The sequence below is a fragment of the Heterodontus francisci genome, chromosome 23 (assembly GCF_036365525.1).
Source record: "Heterodontus francisci isolate sHetFra1 chromosome 23, sHetFra1.hap1, whole genome shotgun sequence".
In the NCBI taxonomy this organism is placed as follows: Eukaryota; Metazoa; Chordata; class Chondrichthyes; order Heterodontiformes; family Heterodontidae; genus Heterodontus; species Heterodontus francisci.
Window position 1 is genome coordinate 49,238,723 of NC_090393.1, and position 22,094 is coordinate 49,260,816.

General features: G+C 44.7%; 1 protein-coding gene across 2 annotated transcripts in view; it reads right to left on the reverse strand.

The window, feature by feature from the left end:
• Nucleotides 1–21,388, reverse strand: part of acads (acyl-CoA dehydrogenase short chain) — a 261,122-nt gene extending 239,734 nt beyond the window's left edge. For both annotated transcript variants that reach the window (XM_068055209.1, XM_068055208.1), the window contains exon 1: nt 21,299–21,388. In XM_068055209.1, coding sequence (XP_067911310.1) covers nt 21,299–21,335 — 37 coding nt within the window. In that variant the 5' untranslated portion in view covers nt 21,336–21,388. The remainder of the gene's footprint in view (nt 1–21,298) is intronic.
• Between the last annotated feature and the right edge of the window lie 706 nt (nt 21,389–22,094).

A 22,094-nucleotide genomic window follows, 5' to 3' on the forward strand; every position in this document is an offset into this window, starting at 1 on the left:
ATTTACCTATCAACCTGCAAGTCTTTGGCTGTGGGAGGAAACCGGAGCACCCGGCAAAAACCCACACAGTCACAGGGAGAACTTGCAAACTCCGCACAGGCAGTACCCAGAATCAAACCCAGGTCGCTGGAGCTGTGAGGCTGCGGTGCTAACCACTGCGCCGCCCACTGTGCCATTAATATATGTTCTCTCCTCTTTATGTCATCTTTTACCTCACTTTCTCCTTATTTCTTCATAATGTATCTGGCTGTAGATTTTCCAAATGGTTTCTCCTGCCAGAGGGATATCCCAGAAATCATAGCAGAGGAGTTAAAACTATAGCGTTATGTGCAAGCTTTCACTGACTGCGTTACGATAGCCTGGCTGCAGTTCAGGCTTGTTCTATACAAGTCGTTACTAGATGATGGTCTGCTTATGGAAATTGAGTTCCTTCTGCCTTTATTCACTCCTATACATTGACTAGCATGCCCAGGTCTAACAATTCATCTTTAATTATCGTAAACTGTTGACTGGACAATGTGGGATTCCCACCGTGTTCGCTCATTGGTCAAAATTATTTCAATCAAAATAATACAAGGAAGCAAAAACCATGGTACTAAAACTATAATAGCCAAAATTAGACATTAGCCGTCTTTTAAAAACGTGTGAAATCATTGCACTTCTTTCAGTAAGCCCTTATTAAATACTTCTGATGGTAACTTACATAGGAAGACCTCTGAGAGTCCCTATTAGCAAATATCAGAAGGCAAACAGGGAAATTAAGACCATGAGAAAGTTTGCAGCCTGTAACGCTTCTTTTCAGCAACAATTTCTTCTCAATTAACAGGCAATTAATGAGGGAATACTGCATTGCTGGAAGTGCTGTCTTCCAGATGAAACATTAAAGAACTTGTATTTATATTGTGCTCTTCATATCCTCAGGACATCCCAAAGTGCTTAACAGCTAGTGGATGACTTTGAAGTGTTGCTGGTGTTGTAATATGGACAAAAGTGGTAGCCAATTTGGTCACAGCAAGATCTCACAAACAGCAATGAGATAAATGACGAAATAATCTGTTTTGATGGAGTTGGTTGAGGTATAAATATTGACCAGAACACTGGCAGAACAGCCCTGCTCTTCTTCAAATAGTGCAGCAGTATTGTTTATGTCTACCCAAAAAGGAAGGTAACATCTCATTTGATAGCACCTCAAGCAAAGCAGCCCTCCCTTTCAGAATTCTGAAGGGACCTTTCTCTCTGCAACACCCTAGTCCACTCCTCAGCCACTCCTAACACCCCCTCCCTTTCATTGCACCTCTCCATGCAAGCGCAGCAGATGCAGCACCTGCCCTTTTACCTTCTCCCTTCTCACTGTTCAAGACCCCAAACACTCCTTCCAAATGAAACAGTGATTTACTAATACTTCTTTCAATTTAGTATACTGTATTCACTGCTCACAATGTGGTCCCCTCCACATTGGGGAGAACAAATGCAGACTGGTGACTACTTTGCGGAACACCTCCGTTCAATCTACAAGCATGACCCGAGCTTCCTGTCGCTTCAATTCTCTACCTTACTCCCACTCTGTGTTTTTGTCCTTGGCCAACTGCAGTGTTCCAATGAAGTTCAACACTAGCTCAAGGAACAGCACCTCATCTTTCTACAGCTTTCTGGACTCAACACTAATTCAACAATTTTAGGTCATAACTTCTGCCCCCATTTTGTTTCATGTTTTTTGCTGTTTTATTTTCTCTTGTTTCTTTCTTAATCCCTTTACATTGTGTTTGGACAGCTGCTATCCCACTCCCTTTGGGTTTGTACCATGAAACCTTTTGTCATTTAATCTGTCCTGCTCTCCAACCTCTCATGGACTTTCCCCTTTGTTCTTCTTCCTACCCCTCCCCCATTCACTTGCTCAAAACCTATTACATTGCTAACTTTTCTCAGTTCTGATGAAAGGTCACAGACCTGAAACATTGGGTGGAATTTTATGCTCTTCCCCGCGACGGGTTTGGAGGTGAGGAGAGCATAAAATTGGGTGGGACAGTGACAGGGTGGGGGGTGGCCTTCGCCTCCACCAAAATTTAGTCCGGGGCAGGAAGGCCTGTGAACATCCTTCCCACCCCGCCGCCAATTAAGGCTCTTAACTGGGTAAGTAATCCCTAATTAAGGTCCTTGTCCCACCGCAGCCGCAATTACCCGTGTGGCAGGCGGCCCTGTCGCCGCAGAGGAAGCACGGTACGAAAAACCGTGCGGGCTGCTTCCCGGCTGCAGAGGGTGGTGGAGGGGGGTTGTCCCTCATTCAAAGGCACTTAGTGCCTGAACAGGGGACCTGGCACTAGGAAGGGGGTCCTGCTGAGAGCCACCCCCACATCTCTCGCCCATGCTGCCGAACTCCTCCCCCCCTCGGCCCCCACCCCGCGAGACCCCTCCCGCCCCAACAAACCTAAAGCCTGGTTCCAGCACCGCTCCTCGGTGTCTGGTCGCTGCAGCAGCAGCCACCACCTCCACGACAAGGTCAGGACTTCTGGCGATGGGGCCCTAAATCCTATGGAAGACCTGCCGCTGTCAAGTTAAGTGCTCGATTGTCACTAAATTCAGCGGGCCTTCCGTACAAGAGGCGACGCGGGGGTCTCGCCATCAGTTTCCCCCGACGTCAAGACCCCCGCCGCCAGCATAAAATTCCAATCGTTGGGGCGGCACAGTGGCTAGCACCGCAGCCTCACAGCTCCAGCGACCCGGGTTCAGTTCTGGGTACTGCCTGTGTGGAGTTTGCAAGTTCTCCCTGTGTCTGCGTGGGTTTTCTCCGGGTGCTCTGGTTTCCTCCCACAAGCCAAAAGACTTGCAGGTTGGTAGGTAAATTGGCCATTATAAATTGCCCCTAGTATAGGTAGGTGATAGGGAAATATAGGGACAGGTGGGGATGTGGTAGGGAACATGGGATTAGTGTAGGATTAGTATAAATGGGTGGTCGATGGTCAGCACAGACTCGGTGGGCCGAAGGGCCTGTTTCAGTGCTGTATCTCTAAACTAAAAAAAAAACTTAACTCTGTTTCTCTCGCCACAGACGCTGCCAGACATGCTGAGTGTTTCCAGTTTTTATTTTTATTTCAGGTCTCCAGCATCCGCAGTATTTTGCTTATGCAGCACACATCTCATTGCTGTTTGTGGGAGCCAGCTGTGGACAAATTGGTTGCTACATTTGCCTACATGAAACAGTGGCTACACTTCAAAAGTAATGAATTGGCCACGAAGCGCTTTGAGGCATCCTGAGAATATGAAGGCATTATACAAATGTAAGTTCATTCTTCTTTATCTGAAGCAAGAGCATAACTGGGAATTAGCAGCACCGTCAAAATAACAGGTGATCACAATCCTGAGACAAGATTGTAATCTCCCACGAGACTTTCACCAAATGCCAGAGAGTTGCTAGACTAACCTATTACCAATAACAACATTACTTGCATTGGTATGGAGCCTTCAATGTAGAAAAACATCTCAAGGTAACTCACAGAGGGAAAAGTCATTATTTTTGTGGGCGATTTAGGATCAATAAAATAATGTTTCGTCCTGAGTGATGGGTTCCAAGAAGGCTTTAAAAGGTAGGGAGGGAGGTAGTAAGGTGGAGGTGTTTAGGGAGAGCATTGCAGAGAGTAATGCTGAGATTCTGCTAGTTTCTGGCCTCTTGGCATTCCCAATTTTCATCGCTCCACCACTGGCGGTTGCACTGTCAGCTCCCTAGGCCCTAAATGCTCCGGAATTCCCTCCCTAAACCTCTGCACTTCTCTACTGTTCGCTCCTCCTTTCGGACACTCTTTAAAACATACCTCATTGACTAAGCTTTTGGTCACCTGTCCTAATATCTCCTTATGAAGCTTAGTGTCAAATTGTATTTGATAATGCACCTGTGAAGCACCTTGGGCTGTTTTTCTATGTTAAAGATGCTATATAAATGCAAATTGTTGTTTTTGGGATGGCTTTAAGCACTACCACTGGGACTACCCTATCAAACCCTTTCATAATCTTAAAGGCCACTATCAGGTCACTCTTCAGCCTTCCCTGTTCTAGAGAAAAGAGTCCCAGTTTGTTCAGCTTTTCCTAATAGTATATTCTCTCCGTTCTGGTATCATCCTTGTGAATCCTTTTTATAACGACTGTGCACAATATTCCAAATGTGGTATAACCAAGTTTCGATACAAGTTTATCATAACTTCTCTGTTTTTCAATTCTGTCCATCCAGAAATGAACCCGTGCTTGGTTTGCTTTTGTTACAATTAAGAAACAAGAAAGAAAAGAAAGAATTAACCTGTGTCGCTACTTTCAGCCAATTGTGTCTCTGTACCCCTAAGATCCCTTTGCTCCTCTACCCCTTTTAGACTCTTAATATCCAAACAGTATGTTGCTTCCTTATTCTTCCTGCCAAAATGCACGATATATATTGAAATTCACTTGCCAATTACGTGCCCATTCTGCAACTTTATTAATGTCCACTTGTATCTTCAGCAGTCCTTCCTCCTTATTCAGATCCTGGATATTAGGGATCCGCTTTGTCGCTCTTCTCTACACTGCTTCTAGTGTACAAAGGCCTAACTTGTATCTAGGCAAACAGAGCTAGACATATTACTCAAAGTGTGTTTTAACAAGGGCACTATACAGTTTGGTTCCAATTTCCTTTAACTTGTTGTTTGGTTGTGTAGCTCTGCAATCTGTAGGCTTTGTTGATCGCTGCTCTGTAGTTGCCGGAAATGTTAAACGTCATCCCTACCACAACTCTTAAGGTCTCTTTCGATATTGTCCATAGCTACTTCAACACCATTTATGGAGTACTTGTGTTATTTATTTTTTCTTGCTATGTGTAGATAAGAACATAAAAAATAGGAGGGTAGACCAGATGGCCCCTTGAGCCTACTTCACCATTCAACACATTCATGGCTGATGTTCTGCCTTAACTCCACTTTCCTGACCGCTCCTCATTTACCTCGAGTCCCTGAGAAATCAAAACTCTATCTCAGCCGTCAGTATACTCAACAATGGAGCATCCACAACCCTCTGGGGTAGAGAATTCCAAAGATTCACAATCCTCTGAGTGAAGAAATTTCTCATCTCAGTCCTAAATGATCGACCCCTTATCCTGAGACTATCCTGCGACGCATCCATGCTCACATTCATACGAGAGAGACACACACACACACATGAATAGATAGAGGGAAAAATAACAGAGTTGGGAGGCTGGGGAAGAGTCCTTAATAAAAATGGAATTTAAATATGGAAGTGTAGTCCCAGTGTCATTAGTTGAAATTGAAGTCTTGAAGTCTTCGCTGGGTCACGCGCACAATTCGGGCTTGCTTCTCTGGTTCCGGAAGGCCGAAGAGAGGCTTTACCCATCCTCCTTGTTGCTGACTATGAGGATCTGTAGATTTGAGGTCTCAGTAGCTGCCACTCAGGCTTCCCTGGGACTTTGCTGGAGAGAGAGAGAGATCCTTTCTTGGAGTTCAATTACTGTCCTTCTGAGGCAGAATTCACAAACTCTGAGTTACACAGGCAGTCATATTGTGTGACCACTTCCTTGTTTGAAACAGCACATTCTGGCATGATCTTTGAAATTCAAGACTGTTCAGATGCACTTGGTGTGGGGGGGGGCAGGGGTTTTGCTCTTTCAAAGTCAATGGGTTTTGATGGCTTTTGACGATCAACATTGACAAACCATTCGAGGTAACAGAATCAGAGAGCACCCCCATTGGTCTGGCTAGACTGGATAATTACCTCTGTCCCAGCCAACCTTTTGCTTCTCATATGCAAATTGTGCGTGGCCATCTTGAGCTGCTCTGTTCTGGTTTTTGAAAGTTATTTTAAATAAAGTCCAGTAAAAGGTCTCAGGCAAAGTTCCATACGATGAAATCAATATTTTCCATTTAGCATGTGGGATTTCCATCACACCTCCATACCCTGCCGAATGGAATGCAATCATGGGAGCATTTCATTATAGGAGTTAAAAAGAGACAACACAGGAAAACACACATTTTTTCATTCACTCTCATCCACTCAGAAATCTTATAGTTGCAGCTTGTCTTTTTCTCTCTACAGCAGTGCTGATTTAAAATGCCCTTTTTCCCTTGAGGTTGGTCTGTGAGGGTTACGTGTTGTCCAATGGATCTCAAGTTTCTTTCGTACCCATTTGTAATAACCTGGGAATGGGCATCTCAATAAACATGTGGCTGCTGGCGAAGATTCGGGAGTGCAAATTTCCATAATTATCTAATTGAGTTCCTCTTTGTGCACAAGCTTTAACCCCTTAGGTGCTGTTTTTGAAACACGTGGTTCTCATCCTTCAGGTTCCAGTACCTTGCTAATTTCTCTCCTTAGAGTAGTATTGGGTGATGAATTAGTTTTAAGCCCCTGTGAGGTCTCTGTGATTTCCTCTGGGCCTTTGTTCTTGTTGGAGACTGAAGTAAGATTGTTGGATATAATTAACTCTGGGCTTGAGGTCTGATGCTGGGAGTCTGTAGTGGGTAGTTCCACCCTGACCTCACTTTCAGTGCTCAGGTGAGTCATACAAGGGTTACTCATTTTAGGGCATTTTTGTTTCCCTTTTCCCTTGACTGTGGGGTCTCTTTGCTGAACTCCCCCGTGTCCTCTGGGACATTCCTGCTCACAGGTATTTGTCCAGATTCCACTGCACTCCGCTGCGGCACTTCGACTAGGTGAGGCATCGCCCTCACTGTTTCTCTGCCCTTTTGGGGACTTTCTTTGTCCCTGCAGGTTATTGTTAGCAGCCTTGGTAGGGTGCCCCTTTTGTCTGTATTTACGTAGAAGGGTGTGGGGTCTAATTTTTCCAACATTTCAGAGTTGGCTGACTGGACTGTAGGGGATTTTATTTAGGAATCCTCCCAGACCTCTTTTAACCTGTCCTCATAGTCCTTTTCGTCCCCTTCCTCCCTAACTCTCTGCCAGACCTGTGCTTGTGTGTCCCCTTTTGTTCTCGGCAGGGGTCCCTCACCATTAACCAGCCCTCTGCTGGAGAGTTCCCAAATAGGAATTAGGGGTGCAGATTTCACTGCAGGTTGTGACTTCCCCTCAACCTGGCACATGTGGCAACTCCTACAGAACTCCACTACATCTTTGTTGAGTTTTGGCCAGTCAAACTGCTGTCTTATGCGAGCCTTGGATTTTCGTACACTGACACATACAGCCATTGTAAGCACTTGGGCCATTCTTAATATTTCTCTCTGGTACCTTGGTGGCATCATTAACTGGTGATCCACTGTCCACTCTTTGTCCTCAGCTTGGTGAGGAGAGCTCCACTTCCTCATCAGCACCTCATTCTTTGCCCAGTAGCAATCAGGGACTCCCTCTGCTTCAATTTCAGTTTGGGCAGCCGATGCTAACTTCCTTAATACTGGGTTGGCTTGCTGAGCCTTAACTGGGGAAGATTCATTTAATCCATTTCCAGGGTCTAACTCCCAAAAGAAAGTTTCAGACAACCAGAAAGCATGGTCATCTGTCTCCGGTGCCAGATGTAGCTGGTTTGGCCATGGCCCGAGTGACTACACAATCAGGGGAAATGCAAGGGACCATCTCCTGTCACTGCCCTGTCTCTGGCCTCCTTCAGTCGCTCTACCACTAGTGGGGGAGCTACCACCTTCACCCCTGCCAAATCATCACCTAGCAGCAGCTCAACCCCATCTACATGCAAACTAGGTACAATCCCCACAGTCACCGGTCCTGCAATTAGGTCACATTCCAAGTGCTCTCAATGTAAAGGTACAGGCGTACACTGCTCTCCGATACCATTCATTGTCATTTTCATATTTACTGCACTCTCTGGGGGAAAGATCATGCCTTTTCCCAGTAAAAGGGATCTGGTGGCCCCTGTATCCCTGAGTATGACGATTGCCCCACTTGAGGGGTATGGGATTACTCTCCCTTTGGACACAAAATCCTGATAGCCTTCAGGGATCTCATTATATTTTCCTGCACCCACAGCAGTATTTTTTCTAGGTCTTACTGCTGTTGCAGTTAAAGCCACTGCCTGCTCTGCAGTGCTTTCCATTAGGGTCCCTTCTCCTGCACTGGGCAGGTGCTCCCTGATTAACCCTGCAGGCTGTCCCCGTAGTTTCCAACAGGTGACCTGCCTTTTTACAATGGAAACACCAGGTCTCCGGGTCTCACCGCTTTCAGCACTATCTATTTTGGCTTGAGGAGGGCCCTCTGTGTCCCGCTTAGTCTTTCCCTCCCAGGACTGTTTGGGCTCCTATCACCCTCCTACCTCTTATCCTTTTCAGTGTTGTGGGGGTGATTAGGAAAGGTTTTTCCTTGGGGTACGGACTTGTAAATGAGTGCAAATTCATCAGCCAGAACTGTGACTTGCCTCACTTTGTGTACCTTTTGTTCCTCCACATGGGTCTTTATAGAAAGAGGGAGAGAGTTTTTAAATTCCTCAAGTAGAATCACTTCTCTGAGGTTTTCATACATGGGCTGCACTTTAAAAGCCTGAACCACTGGTCAAAAGCCAGCTGCTTACTTCTCTCAAATTCCAGCTAAGTTTGATCAGCTTGTTTCCAGAGGGTTCAGAACTTCTGGCGGTACGCTTCCAGTACAAGCTCATTTGCCCCGAGGACAGCACTTTTACTCAATTCATAATCTGATGAACTTTCATCTGGAAACAGGGAATAAACCTTATGGGCTTTTCCTGTTAGCTTGTTTTGTAACAGTCGTGTCCAGCTCTCCGCTGGCCATTTTAACTGTCGAGCAAGTTTTTCAAAAGTTACACAAAATGCTTCCACGTCTCCCTCATTGAACTTTGGGATTAATTGGGAGAGTTTTAAGAGCTCAACACATGGCCCTGAGTTAAGTGTAGCCTCTAAATTGGCCATGCTTTCACTGGAGTTACCCTATTGCCCCCTAGCTAATTCGAGCTGCCATAAATCTCTTTCCTCCTGCTCCTTCTGGAACATTCTCTCTCGGCGCTCTCTTTTTCCTGTCTTCTAATTCAAGTTTCCTCTGTTCTAATTGTATCTTGACTAACATTACCCTGTCTGCAACTAATTCCAACTCTGATTTTTCAGGTTTGAGGGAAAAATGGTCGGCCGCAAGTCTTAGGAGTTCGGATTTCTTAGACTTGGCACGGAAGGTTATCCCATACTGCCCAGCTATATTTCTCAACTCTTCCATTGATAGTGTCTTTAACTTATCCCAAGTTACTTCACCCTGGCTTGGGAAAGTACTGGCTTTGGATGCGGACATATTAGTATTCTAGCAACACAAACCACAAGAAAACCTGTATCGAGCTATTTTTTTTTTGATTGGGATCCATTTGGTTTCCCACTTCCAATTTCTCATTTGTCTGTGGGTACAATGCCAGACTAGAGCCCCTAAATTTCGGTTACGGGGTAAAGGGGTCTCAGGCTCCCCTTTCCCCCCTTCTCTGGTTTGACCACAACAGAGTTTACCCTTTTAACACAGTGATTATAACATACCAGCTCATGAGCACTTGCTCCTGTTGCTGTAATATATACTTGCAAATGAACCAAACAGGTTTTGTGAGTTTAAACAAGATGTAAGTTTATTAACCATATCACTCTAAACTGTTAAAATTACTAAAATACGCAACGCATCAACGCTCACATTCATACGAGAGACACACACACAAATAGATACAGAGGGAAAATTAACAGAGTTGGGAGCTTGGAGTAGAGTGTTTATTAAAAATGGAATTTAAATACGGAAGTGTAGTCCCAGTGTCCTTAGTTGAAATTGAAGTCCTCGCTGGGTCAAATGCACAATTCGGGCTTGCTTCTCTGATTCTGGAAGGCCAAAGAGAGGCTTTACCCATCCTCCTTGTTGCTGACTGTGAGGATCTGTAGATTTGAGGTCTTAGTAGCTGCCACCGAGGCATCCCTGGGACTTTGCTGGAGAGAGAGAGAGAGAGAGAGGGGGGTCCTTTCTTGGAGTTCAGGTACTGTCCTTCTGAGGCATAATTCACAAACTCTGAGTTACACAGGCAGTCATGTGATCACCTCTGTTTGAAACAGCACATTCTGGCATGATCTTTGAAATTCAAGGCTGTTCAAACATAGTTGGTGAGTGGGAGGGGAGGGTTTTGCTCTTTCAAAGTCAATGGGTATCAATGTCTTTTGACGGTCAACGTCGACAAAACCATTCAAGGTAATTGAATCAGACAGCATCCCTATTATTCTGGCTAGACTGGCTAATCACCTCTGTCCCCAGCCAGCCTTTGACTTCTCATATACATATTGTGCATGGCCAGCTTTAGCTGCTCTGTTCTGCTTTTTAAAAGTTATTTGTAATACTGTCCAGTATAAGGTCTCAGGCAAAATTACATACGACAAAATTAATACTTTCCATTTGGCATGTGGGATTTCCATCGCAATGTAAAATTTCTGCATTCCTTGTACAGGCACATCCACGTCACTTTGAACATCGACAAAAGCAGGTCAGAGGCTAGGAATCCTGTGGTGAATAACTCACCTTCTGACTCCTCAAAGCTTGTCCATCATCTACAAGGCACAAGTCAGGAGTGTGATGAAATACTCTCCACTTGCCTGGATGGGTGCAGCTCCAAAAACACTCAAGAAGCTCAACACCATCCAGGACAAAGCATCCCGCTTGATTGGCATCCCATTCACAAACATTCACTCCCTCCATCACCGACACACAGTGGCAGCAATGTTTACCATCCACAAGATGCACTGTAGCAATACACCAAGGCTCCTTAGACAGTACCTTCCAAACCAGCGACCTCTACCACCTAGAAAGACAAGGGCAGCAGATGTATTGGAACACCACCACCTGCAAGTTCCCCTCCGAGCCACACACCATACTGACTTGGAACTATATCGCCATTCCTTCATCGAATCATAGAAAGTTTACAACACAGAATGAGGCCACTTGGCCCATCATGTCTGTGCCAGCTGAAAAACCCTCCACGCATTCTACTCCCACCTTCCAGCATTTGGTCTGTAACCCTGCAGATTACGGCACTTGAGGTGCATATCCGCACTTCTTTTGAATGAGTTGAGTGTTGCTGCCTCAACTACCCTTTCAGGCAGTGAGTTTCAGACCCCCACACCCTCTGGATGAAAAACCTTTTCCTCATTTCACTTCTAATCAATTTAAATCTATGCCCCCTAGTCACTGACCTCTCTGCTAAGGTAAATAGGCACTTCACCTCCACTCTATCCAGGCCCCTCAAAATTTTTAACATTTCAATCAAATCTCCCTTCAGCCTTCTCTGTTCCAAGGAGAACAACCCCAGCCTATCCAATCTTTCCTGATAGCTGCATTTTTCCAGTCCCGGCAATATCCTCGTAAATCTCCTCTGTACCCTCTCCAGTGCAATTACATCCTTTCAGTAATTATTTTTATTATTTATTCATGGGATGTGGGTGGGCTGGCTAAGCCAGCATTTTACTGCCCATCCCTAATTGCACTTGAGAAGGTGGTGCCTTCTTGAACCGTTGCAATCCATGTGAGGTAGGTATACTCACAGTGCTGTTAGGAAGGGAGTTCCAGGATTTTGACCCACAACAGTGAAGGAACGGCGATATAGTTCCAAGTCAGGATGGTGTGTGACTTGGAGGGGAACTTGCAGTTGGTGGTGTTCCCATACATTTGCTGCCCTTGTCCTTTGAGTTGGTAGAGGTCGCGGGTTTGGAAGGTGCTGTCTAAGAAGCCTTGGTGTGTTGCTGCAGTGCATCTTGTAGATGATACACACTGCTGCCACTGTGCATTGGTGGTGGAGAGAATGTTTGTGGATGGGGTGCCAATCAAGTGGACTGCTTTGTCCTGAATGGTGTCGAGCTTCTTGAGTGTTGTTGGAGCTGCACCCATCCAGACAAGTGGAGAGTATTCCATCACACTCCTGACTTGTGCCTTGTAGATGGTGGACAGGCTTTGAGGAGTCAGAAGGTGAGTTACTCACCGCAGGATTCCTAGCCTCTGACCTGCTCTTGTAGCCACGGTATTTATATGACTACTCCAGTTCAGTTTCTGGTCAATGGTAACCCCCAGGATGTTGATAGTGGGGGGATTCAGCGATGGTAATGCCATTGAATATCAAGGAGAGATGGTTAGATTTTCTCTTGTCGAGATGGTCATTGCCTGGCACTTGTGAGGCGCAAATGTTACTTGCCAATTATCAGCCCAAGCCTGGATATTGTCCAGGTCTTGCTGCATTTCTACATGGACTGTTTCAGTATCTGAGGAGTCGCGAATGGTGCTGAACATTGTGCAAACATCAGCGCACATCCCCACTTCTGACCTTATGATTGAAGGAAGGTCATTGATGAAGCAGCTGAAGATGGTTGGGCCTAGGACACTATCCTGAGGAACTCCTGCAGTGATATCCTGGAGCTCAGATGATTGATCTCCAACAACCACAACCACCTTCCTTTGCGCTAGGTATGACTCTAAACAGCGGAGACTATTCCCACTGATCCCCATTGACTTCAGTTTTGCTAGGGCTCCTTGATGCCATACTCGGTCATATGCTGCCTTGATGTCAAGGGCAGTCACTCTCACCTGACCTCTTGAGTTCAGCTCTTTTGTCCATGTTTGAACCAAGGCTGTAATCAGGTCAGGAGCTGAGTGGCTCTGGTGGAACCCAAACTGAGCGTCACTGAGCAGGTTATTGCTAAGCAAGTACCACTCGATTGCACTGTTGATGACACCTTCCTTCACTTTTCTGATGATTCAGAGTAGACTGATGGGGCGGTAATTGGCCGGGTTGGACTTGTCCTGCTTTTTGTGCACAGGACATACCAGGGCAATTTTCCACATTGCCGGGCAGATGTCAGTGTTGTAGCTGTACTGGAACCGCTTGGCTAGGGGCACAGCAAGTTCTGGAGCACAGGTCTTCAGTGCAATAGCCGCAATATTGTCGGGGCCCATAGCCTTTACGGCATCCAGTGCCATCAGTTGTTTCTTGATGTCACGCGGAATGAATCAAATTGGCTGAAGTCTGGCATCTGTGATGCTGGGGACTTCAGGAGGTGACCGGAACCGCACAGAGTACTCAAGTTGTGGCCTAACCAATGATTTATACAATTCCAGCATAACCTCCCTGATGTTATATTCTATACCTCGGTTAATAAAGGAAAGGATTCCATATGCCTTCTTCACCACCTTATCAACCTGTCCTGCTCCCTTCAGGGATCTGTGGGTATTTACTCCTAGGTCCCTCACTTCCTCTACACCTCTTAGTATTTTCCCATTAATCGTGTATTCCTTTGCTTGCTTGACCTCCCCAAATGCATCACCTCACACTTCTCTGGGTTGAATTTCATTTGCCATTTTTCTGCCCATCTGACCAGACCATCAATATCTTCCTGCAGCCTACAGCTATCCTCCTTGCTGTCTACCACAAGGCCAATCTTTGTGTCGTCTGCAAACTTCTTGATCATGTCCCCCACATTTACATCCAAATCATTAATATGTACCACAAAAAGCAGGGGACCCAGTACTGAGCCCTACAGAATGCCATTGGAAACAGCCCTCCAGTCGCAAAAACACCCGTCAACACTTACCCTTTGTTTTCTGCCACTGAACCAATTTTGTATCCACCTTGCTGCATTTCCCTGGATCCCATGGAATTTTATTTTCTTTAACCAGGCTGCCATGTGGGACCTTGTCAAAAGCCTTGCTAAAATCCATGCAGACCACATCAACTGCACTACCTTCATTGATCTTCCTGTTACTTCTTCAAAAAATTCAATCAAGTTGGTCAGACAAGATCTTTTCTTAACAAATCCATCTTATCCCTGATTAATTCGTGCCTTTCTAAGTGACAGTTTATCCTGTCTCTCAGAATCGATACCAATAATTTATTCACCACTGACTGGCCTGTAATCATTCGGTCTATCCTTCGCTCCTTCTTTAAACAGAGGTACATCGTTAGCAGTCTTCCAATCCTCCGGCACCACAGTATCCAGTGAGGACTGCAAAATGATGGTCAGACCTTCCGTTATTTCCTCTCTTGCTTCTTTGAACAGTCTGGGGTACATTTCATCTGGCCCTGGTGATTTGTCAACCTCCAAGGATGCTAATCCCATTAATACGTCCTCTCTCTGTATGTTGATCACATCAATACTACACACCCCTCTTCCTTAACCACAATATCTGCACTGTTCCCCTCTTTTGTGAAGACAGAAGCAAAGTATTCATTGAGAACAATACCGTTCCACTTTCGCAAAATCACTCCTCAGCTTAGTAAAATTGGCCTTGCCCCAATTGAGAACTTTAACGCCTGTTCTATCTTTGTCCTTTTCCATAATTATGTTAAAACTGACTGAGTTATGATCACTACCACCAAAATGCTCTCCCACTGCTAATCATTCCATCTGCCCATCTTCATTTCCTAAAACTGCACCCTCTCTTGTTGGACTAGCTACATACTGGCCAAAATGTTCTCCTGACTACACCTCAAGAATTTTGCTTCCTCAATTCCTTTCAAACTAAAACTATCCCAGTTAATATTGGGGTAGTTAAAATCCCCTACTATTACTGCCCTATTGTTCTTGCACTTCTCAGAGATTTGTCTACATATCTGCTCTTCTATCTCCCTCTGACTGGTTGGGGGTCTTTAGTACACTCCCAGCAGTGTGATTACCCCTTTTTTGTTCCTTAGCTCAATCCCTGAAAACCCTGTAACTAGGAATGTTGAACTGCCATTCCTGTCCCTTCTTAAGCCATGCTTCTGTAATAGCTATGATATCATACTGCCACGTGTCTATCTGTGCCCTCAGTTCATCTACTTTATTTGCCATACTCATTGCATTGAAATAGATACCCTTGAGCACTGCCAAACTTTTTTTTATTTTCTAACCTTTGTTTCTTCTGTCGTCCAGACTCATCGATTAATTTTCTGCCTTCCATTTTCATTTCTGATTTTGTCCCAACTGAGTCTATCCGCAGGCCCCCATCTCCTGCTAAACTAGCTTAAACCCGCCCCAACAGCACCAGCAAAACATCCCACAAGGAACTCAGTCCCAGCTCTGTTCAAGTGCAACCCGTCTGGGCTGTGCAGGCCCCATCTTCCCCAGAGCCGGTCCCAATGTCCCAAGAATCTAAAGCCGTCTCTCCTGCACCATCTTTCCAGCCAATCATTTATCTGTTTAATCCTACTATTCCTGTACTCACTTGCACGTGGCACTGGATTAATCCAGAGATTACTTGTTTTGAGGTCCTGCTTGCTAATTCCTTACCTAGCTCCATAAATTCTGACTGCAGGACCACAACCCTCTTTCTATCTATATTGTTGGTTCCGATGTGGACCATAATTGCTGGCTGTTCACCCTCCCCCTTCAGGATGCTCTCCAGCCGCTCAGTGACATCCTTGGCCCCAGCACCAGGGAGACAACACACCATCCTGGATTCACGTCTGCGGCCACAGAAACACCTGTCTGTTCTCCTGTCTATTGATTCACCTAACACTATGGCTCTTCCAATCTTCCCTGTACCCACCCCCCCCAGCCCCACGCAGCTGAGCCACCCGTGCTGCCATGAACTTGGCTCTGGCTGCACTCCCCAAGTGAACCATCACTCTCATCAGCATTCAGAACGGAATACCTGTTGGAGAGTGAGATGCAATCAGGGGTCTCCTGCAGTACCTGCATGTTTCGTTTTGATTACCTGGCAGTCACCCATTCCCTCTCTCCCTGCATAATCTTACACTTCACTGTCACTGGGTCAAAATCCTGGAACTCCCTTCCTAACAGCACTGTGGGTGTACCTACCCCACATGGACTGCAGCAGTTCAAGAAGGCTGCTCACCACCACCTTCTCAAGGGCAATTATGGACAGGCAATAAATGCTGGCCTAGCCAGCGACGCCCACATCCCATGAACAAATAAAAAAAGCATAGACACTTACAAGTTTCACACTTTAAAAAAAAAATTCTACTTTTCTATTCTTACAACCAAAGTGAATAACTTCACACTTCCCTTCATTATTCTCCATCTGCCATCTTGTTGCCCACTCACTTAACCTGGCTATATCTCTTTGCAACCTCTCTGTATCCTCCCCACAGCTTACCTTTCCACCTACCTTTGTATCATCAGCAAACTTAGATACATTACTCTCTGTCTCTTCATCTAAGTCATTAATATAGATTGCAAAAAGCTGAGGCACCGCACTGATCCTTGTGGCACACCACTATTCACTGCCTGCCAACTTGAAAATGCCCCGTTTACGCCCACTCGGTGCTTCTTGTCCGTTAACCAACCATCTATCCATGCTAATATATTACCCCCAACTCCATGAGCCCTTATCTTGCCCATTAACTTTTTGTGTGGCACCTTATCAAATCCCTTTTGGAAACCCAGGTATACTACATATACTGGTTTCCCTTTATTTACCCTACTAGTTACATCCTCAAAAAATTCTAATAAATTTGTCAAACAGGATTTCCCTTTAGTAAAACTATGGCCTCTTACTGCTGAACTGAATGATTTTTTCACTGTTGTGTTTAGCTTCCGCTGTAATGCTTTTTTTCTAGGTTCCTCTTTTCTCATCTGATCAACTATTTAATGTTTCTGCATTCATCTCATTGAATCCCTTCCCCTTTCTGATAAATATAATTTCCTCTTTATTTCACTTGATTTTAGAATGCATTTATCCTGCAACATTATACCTTTAAAAAGTTTAATTTACTGTTTATTGGGGTTTTGTTAAATAACCTAGCATGATCCTTTTGCTTTAGTTGTTCCATTGCCTTTAAATGCAGCCCTTTAAAAGTTATATAACCTGAATCCTCATCTTAAGATCTATTTAGCTGTCAGATCACATTGAACTTGATGATTCTATGATCACTAGCCTTCCTATCTCTTCACAGAGCATGGTGATGTGGAGGTCTCTAGCATATCTCTAGTGTAAACTTGGATTTTTCCCCATTTATTTTGTAGGTTGACACTCCCCCCCCCCCCCCCCCCCCCCACCTACAAGATCAATTTCATTTCTTCCCCCGTGTTCCTGACATATAGGGCTATGCCACCTCCTTATCCACATTTTGTTTTCTGAACACTCTATACCCTTGAATGTTAACTCTATTTCCATCCTCTGGGTTTTGCCATGTTTCTGTTATTTCCACAGCACTGTAGTTCTCTAATGCCATCAAAGCTGCCTGATCTGGCACCTTACTGCTAATACATTTGACACTGTTATAGATACATCATATTAATTTACATCTTTTCATGCTCCTTGAATGCCTACCTATTCCTGGGCTTCGATTTTTGTACATCACTCTCAATATCAGTGTTTATACCTACCCACTAATTACCTTTCCCAGTAAGATATTTCTTATCTGGAATCCAGTTACCTCTTGTCCTCCCCCCACCTATCTAGTTTAAATGATTTTTAATTGCCATCTCAATGTTCTGCAAGTTCATTTATCGCCTACAACAAAAACACTCACCGTCTAGGTTCTCACACAAGAATGATTACTTTGGCAAGCTCCTGGTGAAGTCACTACCTTCAAGGGGAAAAGTGGAACAGGGGAACAGAAAAAGAACTTGTCCCACACCAGTCCTGACAGCAGTACCAAATCATACTTATCTCAGTAAGCATCTCTTATTTGCAGTTAAGATGCAACAGAAATTTTCTAAGTGATGACTTTGCACGTTAAGGTGAAATTTCTAAGAAGATAAACAGCACAAATGCAAGATCAAACCAATTAATACAACCTGCTTTGCCCAAAAAACAGAAAATATGAAACAAGGTGCCATTTTGTAAGGCTAATACAAAAGCAAAATACTGTGGATGCTGGAAATTTGAAACAAAAACAGAAAATGCTGGAAATACTCAGCAGGTCAGGCAACATCTGTGGAGAGAAAAGCAGAGTTTAAAAAGGGTCATCGATCTGAAATATTAACTCTGCTTTTCTTCCCACAGATATTTATTTACTTAGAGATGCAGCACTGAAATAGGCCCTTCGGCCCACCGAGTCTGTGCCGCCCAAAAACCACCCATTTATACTAACCCGACAGTAATCCCATATTCTCCTACCACCTACCTACACTAGGGGCAATTTACAATGGCCAATTTAGCTATCAACCTGCAAGTCTTTGGCTGTGGGAGGAAACCGAAGCACCAGGCGAAAACCCACGCAGTCACAGGGAGAACTTGCAAACTCCGCCCAGGCAGTACCCAGAATCGAACCCGGGTCCCTGGAATTGCCTGACATGGAGCATTTACAGCATTTTCTGCTTTTGTGCCATTTTGTAAGCTTTGTTTCTGAAAATATTGCTGCATTTAAAATGCTCTATGTAGCTAATAAATCTGCAAAGGACAGAAATAACTAATTTTATTTACAAACCTGAAAGTTTCTGTAAAAAGTCAAAAACATTTGTAATGTTTCCACTGGGTGTATTTAACACATACCTTGGCAGCAATATGCTATTTTTAAAAAATCACTTAAACTTTGTTGTTGTGTCATAATGCCTCTTGTCCAATATTTTAAATTCATATCAAACCACTTCCACCTGCAAACACCAGTTCACCACTAGTTTAAAACTGTTTACAATCTCTCATCCAGAGTCAGCCCAAGTTAGTAAACACAAAAAAAACCAGAAAGTGCTGGAAATACTCAGCAGGTCTGGCAGCATCTGTGGAGAGAGAAAAAGTTAACATTTCAGGTCTGTGACCTTTCATCCGAACTGGCAAAGGTTAGAAATATAATAGGCTATTAGCCTTTTAAGCCTTTGGGCCTTTTCAATTCCTCCTCCCAATTTTCACTGGCTCAAAGCCTATTACATCTCTATATTTCCAGCACTTACTATTTTTATTTCAGATTTCCAGCATCCATAGTATTTTGCATTTATTTTAGGGAGCACAAAACCTCTAAACTCATTACACTGCTTGTCGTTTCGATCTAAATAGATGTAATTTGCTGAGACTTGAGCTACAGTTGCTTTAGTTTGTCTACATAATAACAGTGACTACATTTGAAAAGTAAATCACTGATCATTAAGCTCTGTGCAATGTCCCGAGAGCGTGAAAGAGGCTACGAAAATGAACTTTCTTTCCAGTGAAAGATCTCGCTCCTCTTTCTTTAGTAAAATCCTCCTGACAGCACAGCACTTGTTCATAGAAACCTCCAATCTAGATTGGTTAGAACCTGCTGTTGGCGGGGGCAGGAGGGAATCTAAATGATGTAAAAGCAAAATACTGCGGATGCTGGAAATCTGAAATAAAAACAAGAAATGCTGGAAATACTCAGCAGGTCTGGCAGCATCTGTGGAAAGAGAAGCAGAGTTAACGTTTCGGGTCAGTGACCTTTCTTCGGAACTGGCAAATATTAGAAATGTCAAAGGTTATAAGCAAGTGAGGCGGGGTGGGGCAAGAGATAACAAAGGAGAAGGTATAGATTGGACAAGGCCAAATAGCTGACCAAAAGGTCATGGAGCAAAGGCAAACAATATGTTAATGGTGTGTTGAAAGACAAGGCATTAGTACAGAAAAGGTGTTAACGGTGTGAATATTGAACAGCAGCAAGTGCAAACATGAAAAAAAACACTGGGTAAGCAAACTGAACAAACTAAGATGAAATGAAATAAACATACAAAAAAAATTGTTAAAAAATAAAAAATAACTAAAAATAAAAGGAAAGCGGTCACCTAGTCTGCGTTTGGTTCCCCCAATGTAGAGGAGGCCACATTGTGAGCAGCGAATACAGTATACTACATTGAAAGAAGTACAAGTAAATCGCTGCTTCACCTGAAAGTAGTGTTTGGGGCCTGGGATAGTGAGGAGAGAGGAGGTAAATGGACAGGTATTACACCTTCTGCGATTGCGGGGGAAGGTGCCATGGGAAGGGGACGAGGTGGTGGGTGTAATGGAGGAGTGGACCAGGGTGTTGCGGAGGGAACGATCCCTTCTTAATGCTGACAGGGGAAGGGAGGGGAAGATGCGTTTGGCAGTGGCATCACACTGGAGGTGGCGGAAATGGCGGAGGATGATCCTTTGGATATGGAGGCTGATGGGGTGAAAAGTGAGGACAAGGGGAACCCTGTTACGGTTCTGGGAGGGAGGGGAAGGGGTGCGGGTAGAGGTGCGGGAAATGGGCCAGACGCGGTTGAGGGCCCTGTCAGCAACAGTGGGGGGGAATCCTCAGTTGAGGAAAAAGGTCATATCATAAGCACCGTCATGGAAGGTAGCATCATCAGAGCAGATGCGTCGGATACGGAGAAACTGGGAGAATGGAATGGAGTCCTTACAGGAGGTAGGGTGTGAAAAAGTGTAGTCGAAGTAGCTGTGGGAGTCGGTAGGCTTATAATGGATATCAGTAGACAACCTATCCCCAGAGATGGAGACAGAGAAGTCGAGGAAGGGAAGGGAAGTGTCAGAGATGGACCATGTAAAGCTGAGAGAAGGGTGGAAATTGGAAGCAAAGTTGATAAAGTTTTCCAGTTCGGGGCGGGAGCAGGAAACGGCACCGATACAGTCATCAATGTACTGGAAAAAGAGTTGGGGGAGGGGGCCTGAGTAGGACTGGAACAAAGAATGCTCGACATATCCCACAAAAAGACAGGCATAACTAGGACCCATGCGGGTACCCATAGCAACACCTTTTACTTGAAGGAAGTGAGTGGAGTTCAATGTGAGAACAAGTTCAGCCAGGCGGAGGAGGGTGGTGGTGGATGGCGACTGGTTGGGCCTCTGTTCAAGGAAGAAGCGGAGAGCCCGCAAACCGTCCTGGTGGGGGATGGAGGTGTAGAGAGATTGGACGTCCATAATAAAGAGGCGGTTGGGACCAGGAAACTGGAAATTGTCAAAATGACATAGGGCATCAATCTTTGTCTTTCAACACACCATTAACATATTGTTTGCCTTTGCTGCATGACCTTGTGGTCAGCTTTGTGGCCTTGTCCAATCTACACCTTCTCCTTTGTTATCTCTTGCCCCCCCCCCCCCTCCTCACTTGCTTATAACCTTTGACATTTCTAATATTTGCTAGTTCCGATGAAGGGTCACTGACCCGAAACGTTAACTCTGCTTCTCTTTCCACAGATGCTGCCAGACCTGCTGAGTGATTCCAGCATTTCTTGTTTTTGTCTAAATGATGTAGTTGATGCAGCCAGTCACATCTCGGATGTCTGCAGCTATTAAAAGCCGAGGGTTGAGGCCCTGGGAGCAGTCAGTAGGTGAAAGGGCAGCACTCAGGTGACTGGCTGAGAGCAGCAGCCGATCAGGCTCAAGCCGCCCGCCCCCCAGGTGCTCGGCGGCTGCAGTGCAGGGGGTTGTTCCTCGTTCCTAGGTCCTGGCCCCACTCCCACCTCCGTTTAGATGTTTATCTTGTTGAACTCACTCGTTGTTCTGGTGATTCTCCACAGCAGTGAACCCATCCCTGCCGGCGCCGCGTCCTTCCCGCACTACGTCCCCCGACCGCAGCACGCCAGTCCGCTGCGTTCTGTTCCCACCCCCGCCATGGAACATTTCAACCTTGATCAGCTGCAAGTTGTAGTGCTGCGTCTGGCAACTTCAGTTCTAATAAATCAAACTTTTATTGTAACAAACAATTACTATACATTAATTTGTAAAACAAAAAAACAAAGATTTAGTTTGTGCACTGGAGGTGCAAGATGAATAATTCCCCAGGGGAGAAAGCGAATGATTTCCAGTAACATTCCTTTAAGTAGCACTGTAACAAAAACATTTTAAGATTTATTTGTGTCGCACATTTGTAAAGAAGGCCATGCAATTGATGAAGTTTTTTTGAGAATCTGATCACTTCGAGGTGTGAGAATAAGAAATACTGAAATGTTGTTTCTACAGCTTGTGGAAAATTACCGAGAAGTCATTTCTACACAACATAATGAAATCACTGAAAAAGAGAACTGATAAGGGTATGTAAGTAAAGACCTTGAGACAGTACAGCAGTTAAAAATTGTGCTTATGCAGAGAAAAGAAAAACAGCAAGAGTTAGAACAAAGGATGTAGTGAATGAGTAACTGACAGCTGCAAGTTAAAACACACACAATGGAGAGCCAAATAAGGTAAAACAAAAACAAGAGTTAGGGGCTAGAAAGTTAGAGTAGGGGGAGAAGTAAACAGAGGAGGAGACTGTAGCAACTATAGGATAGGTTAGTGTCATAATATGTTAT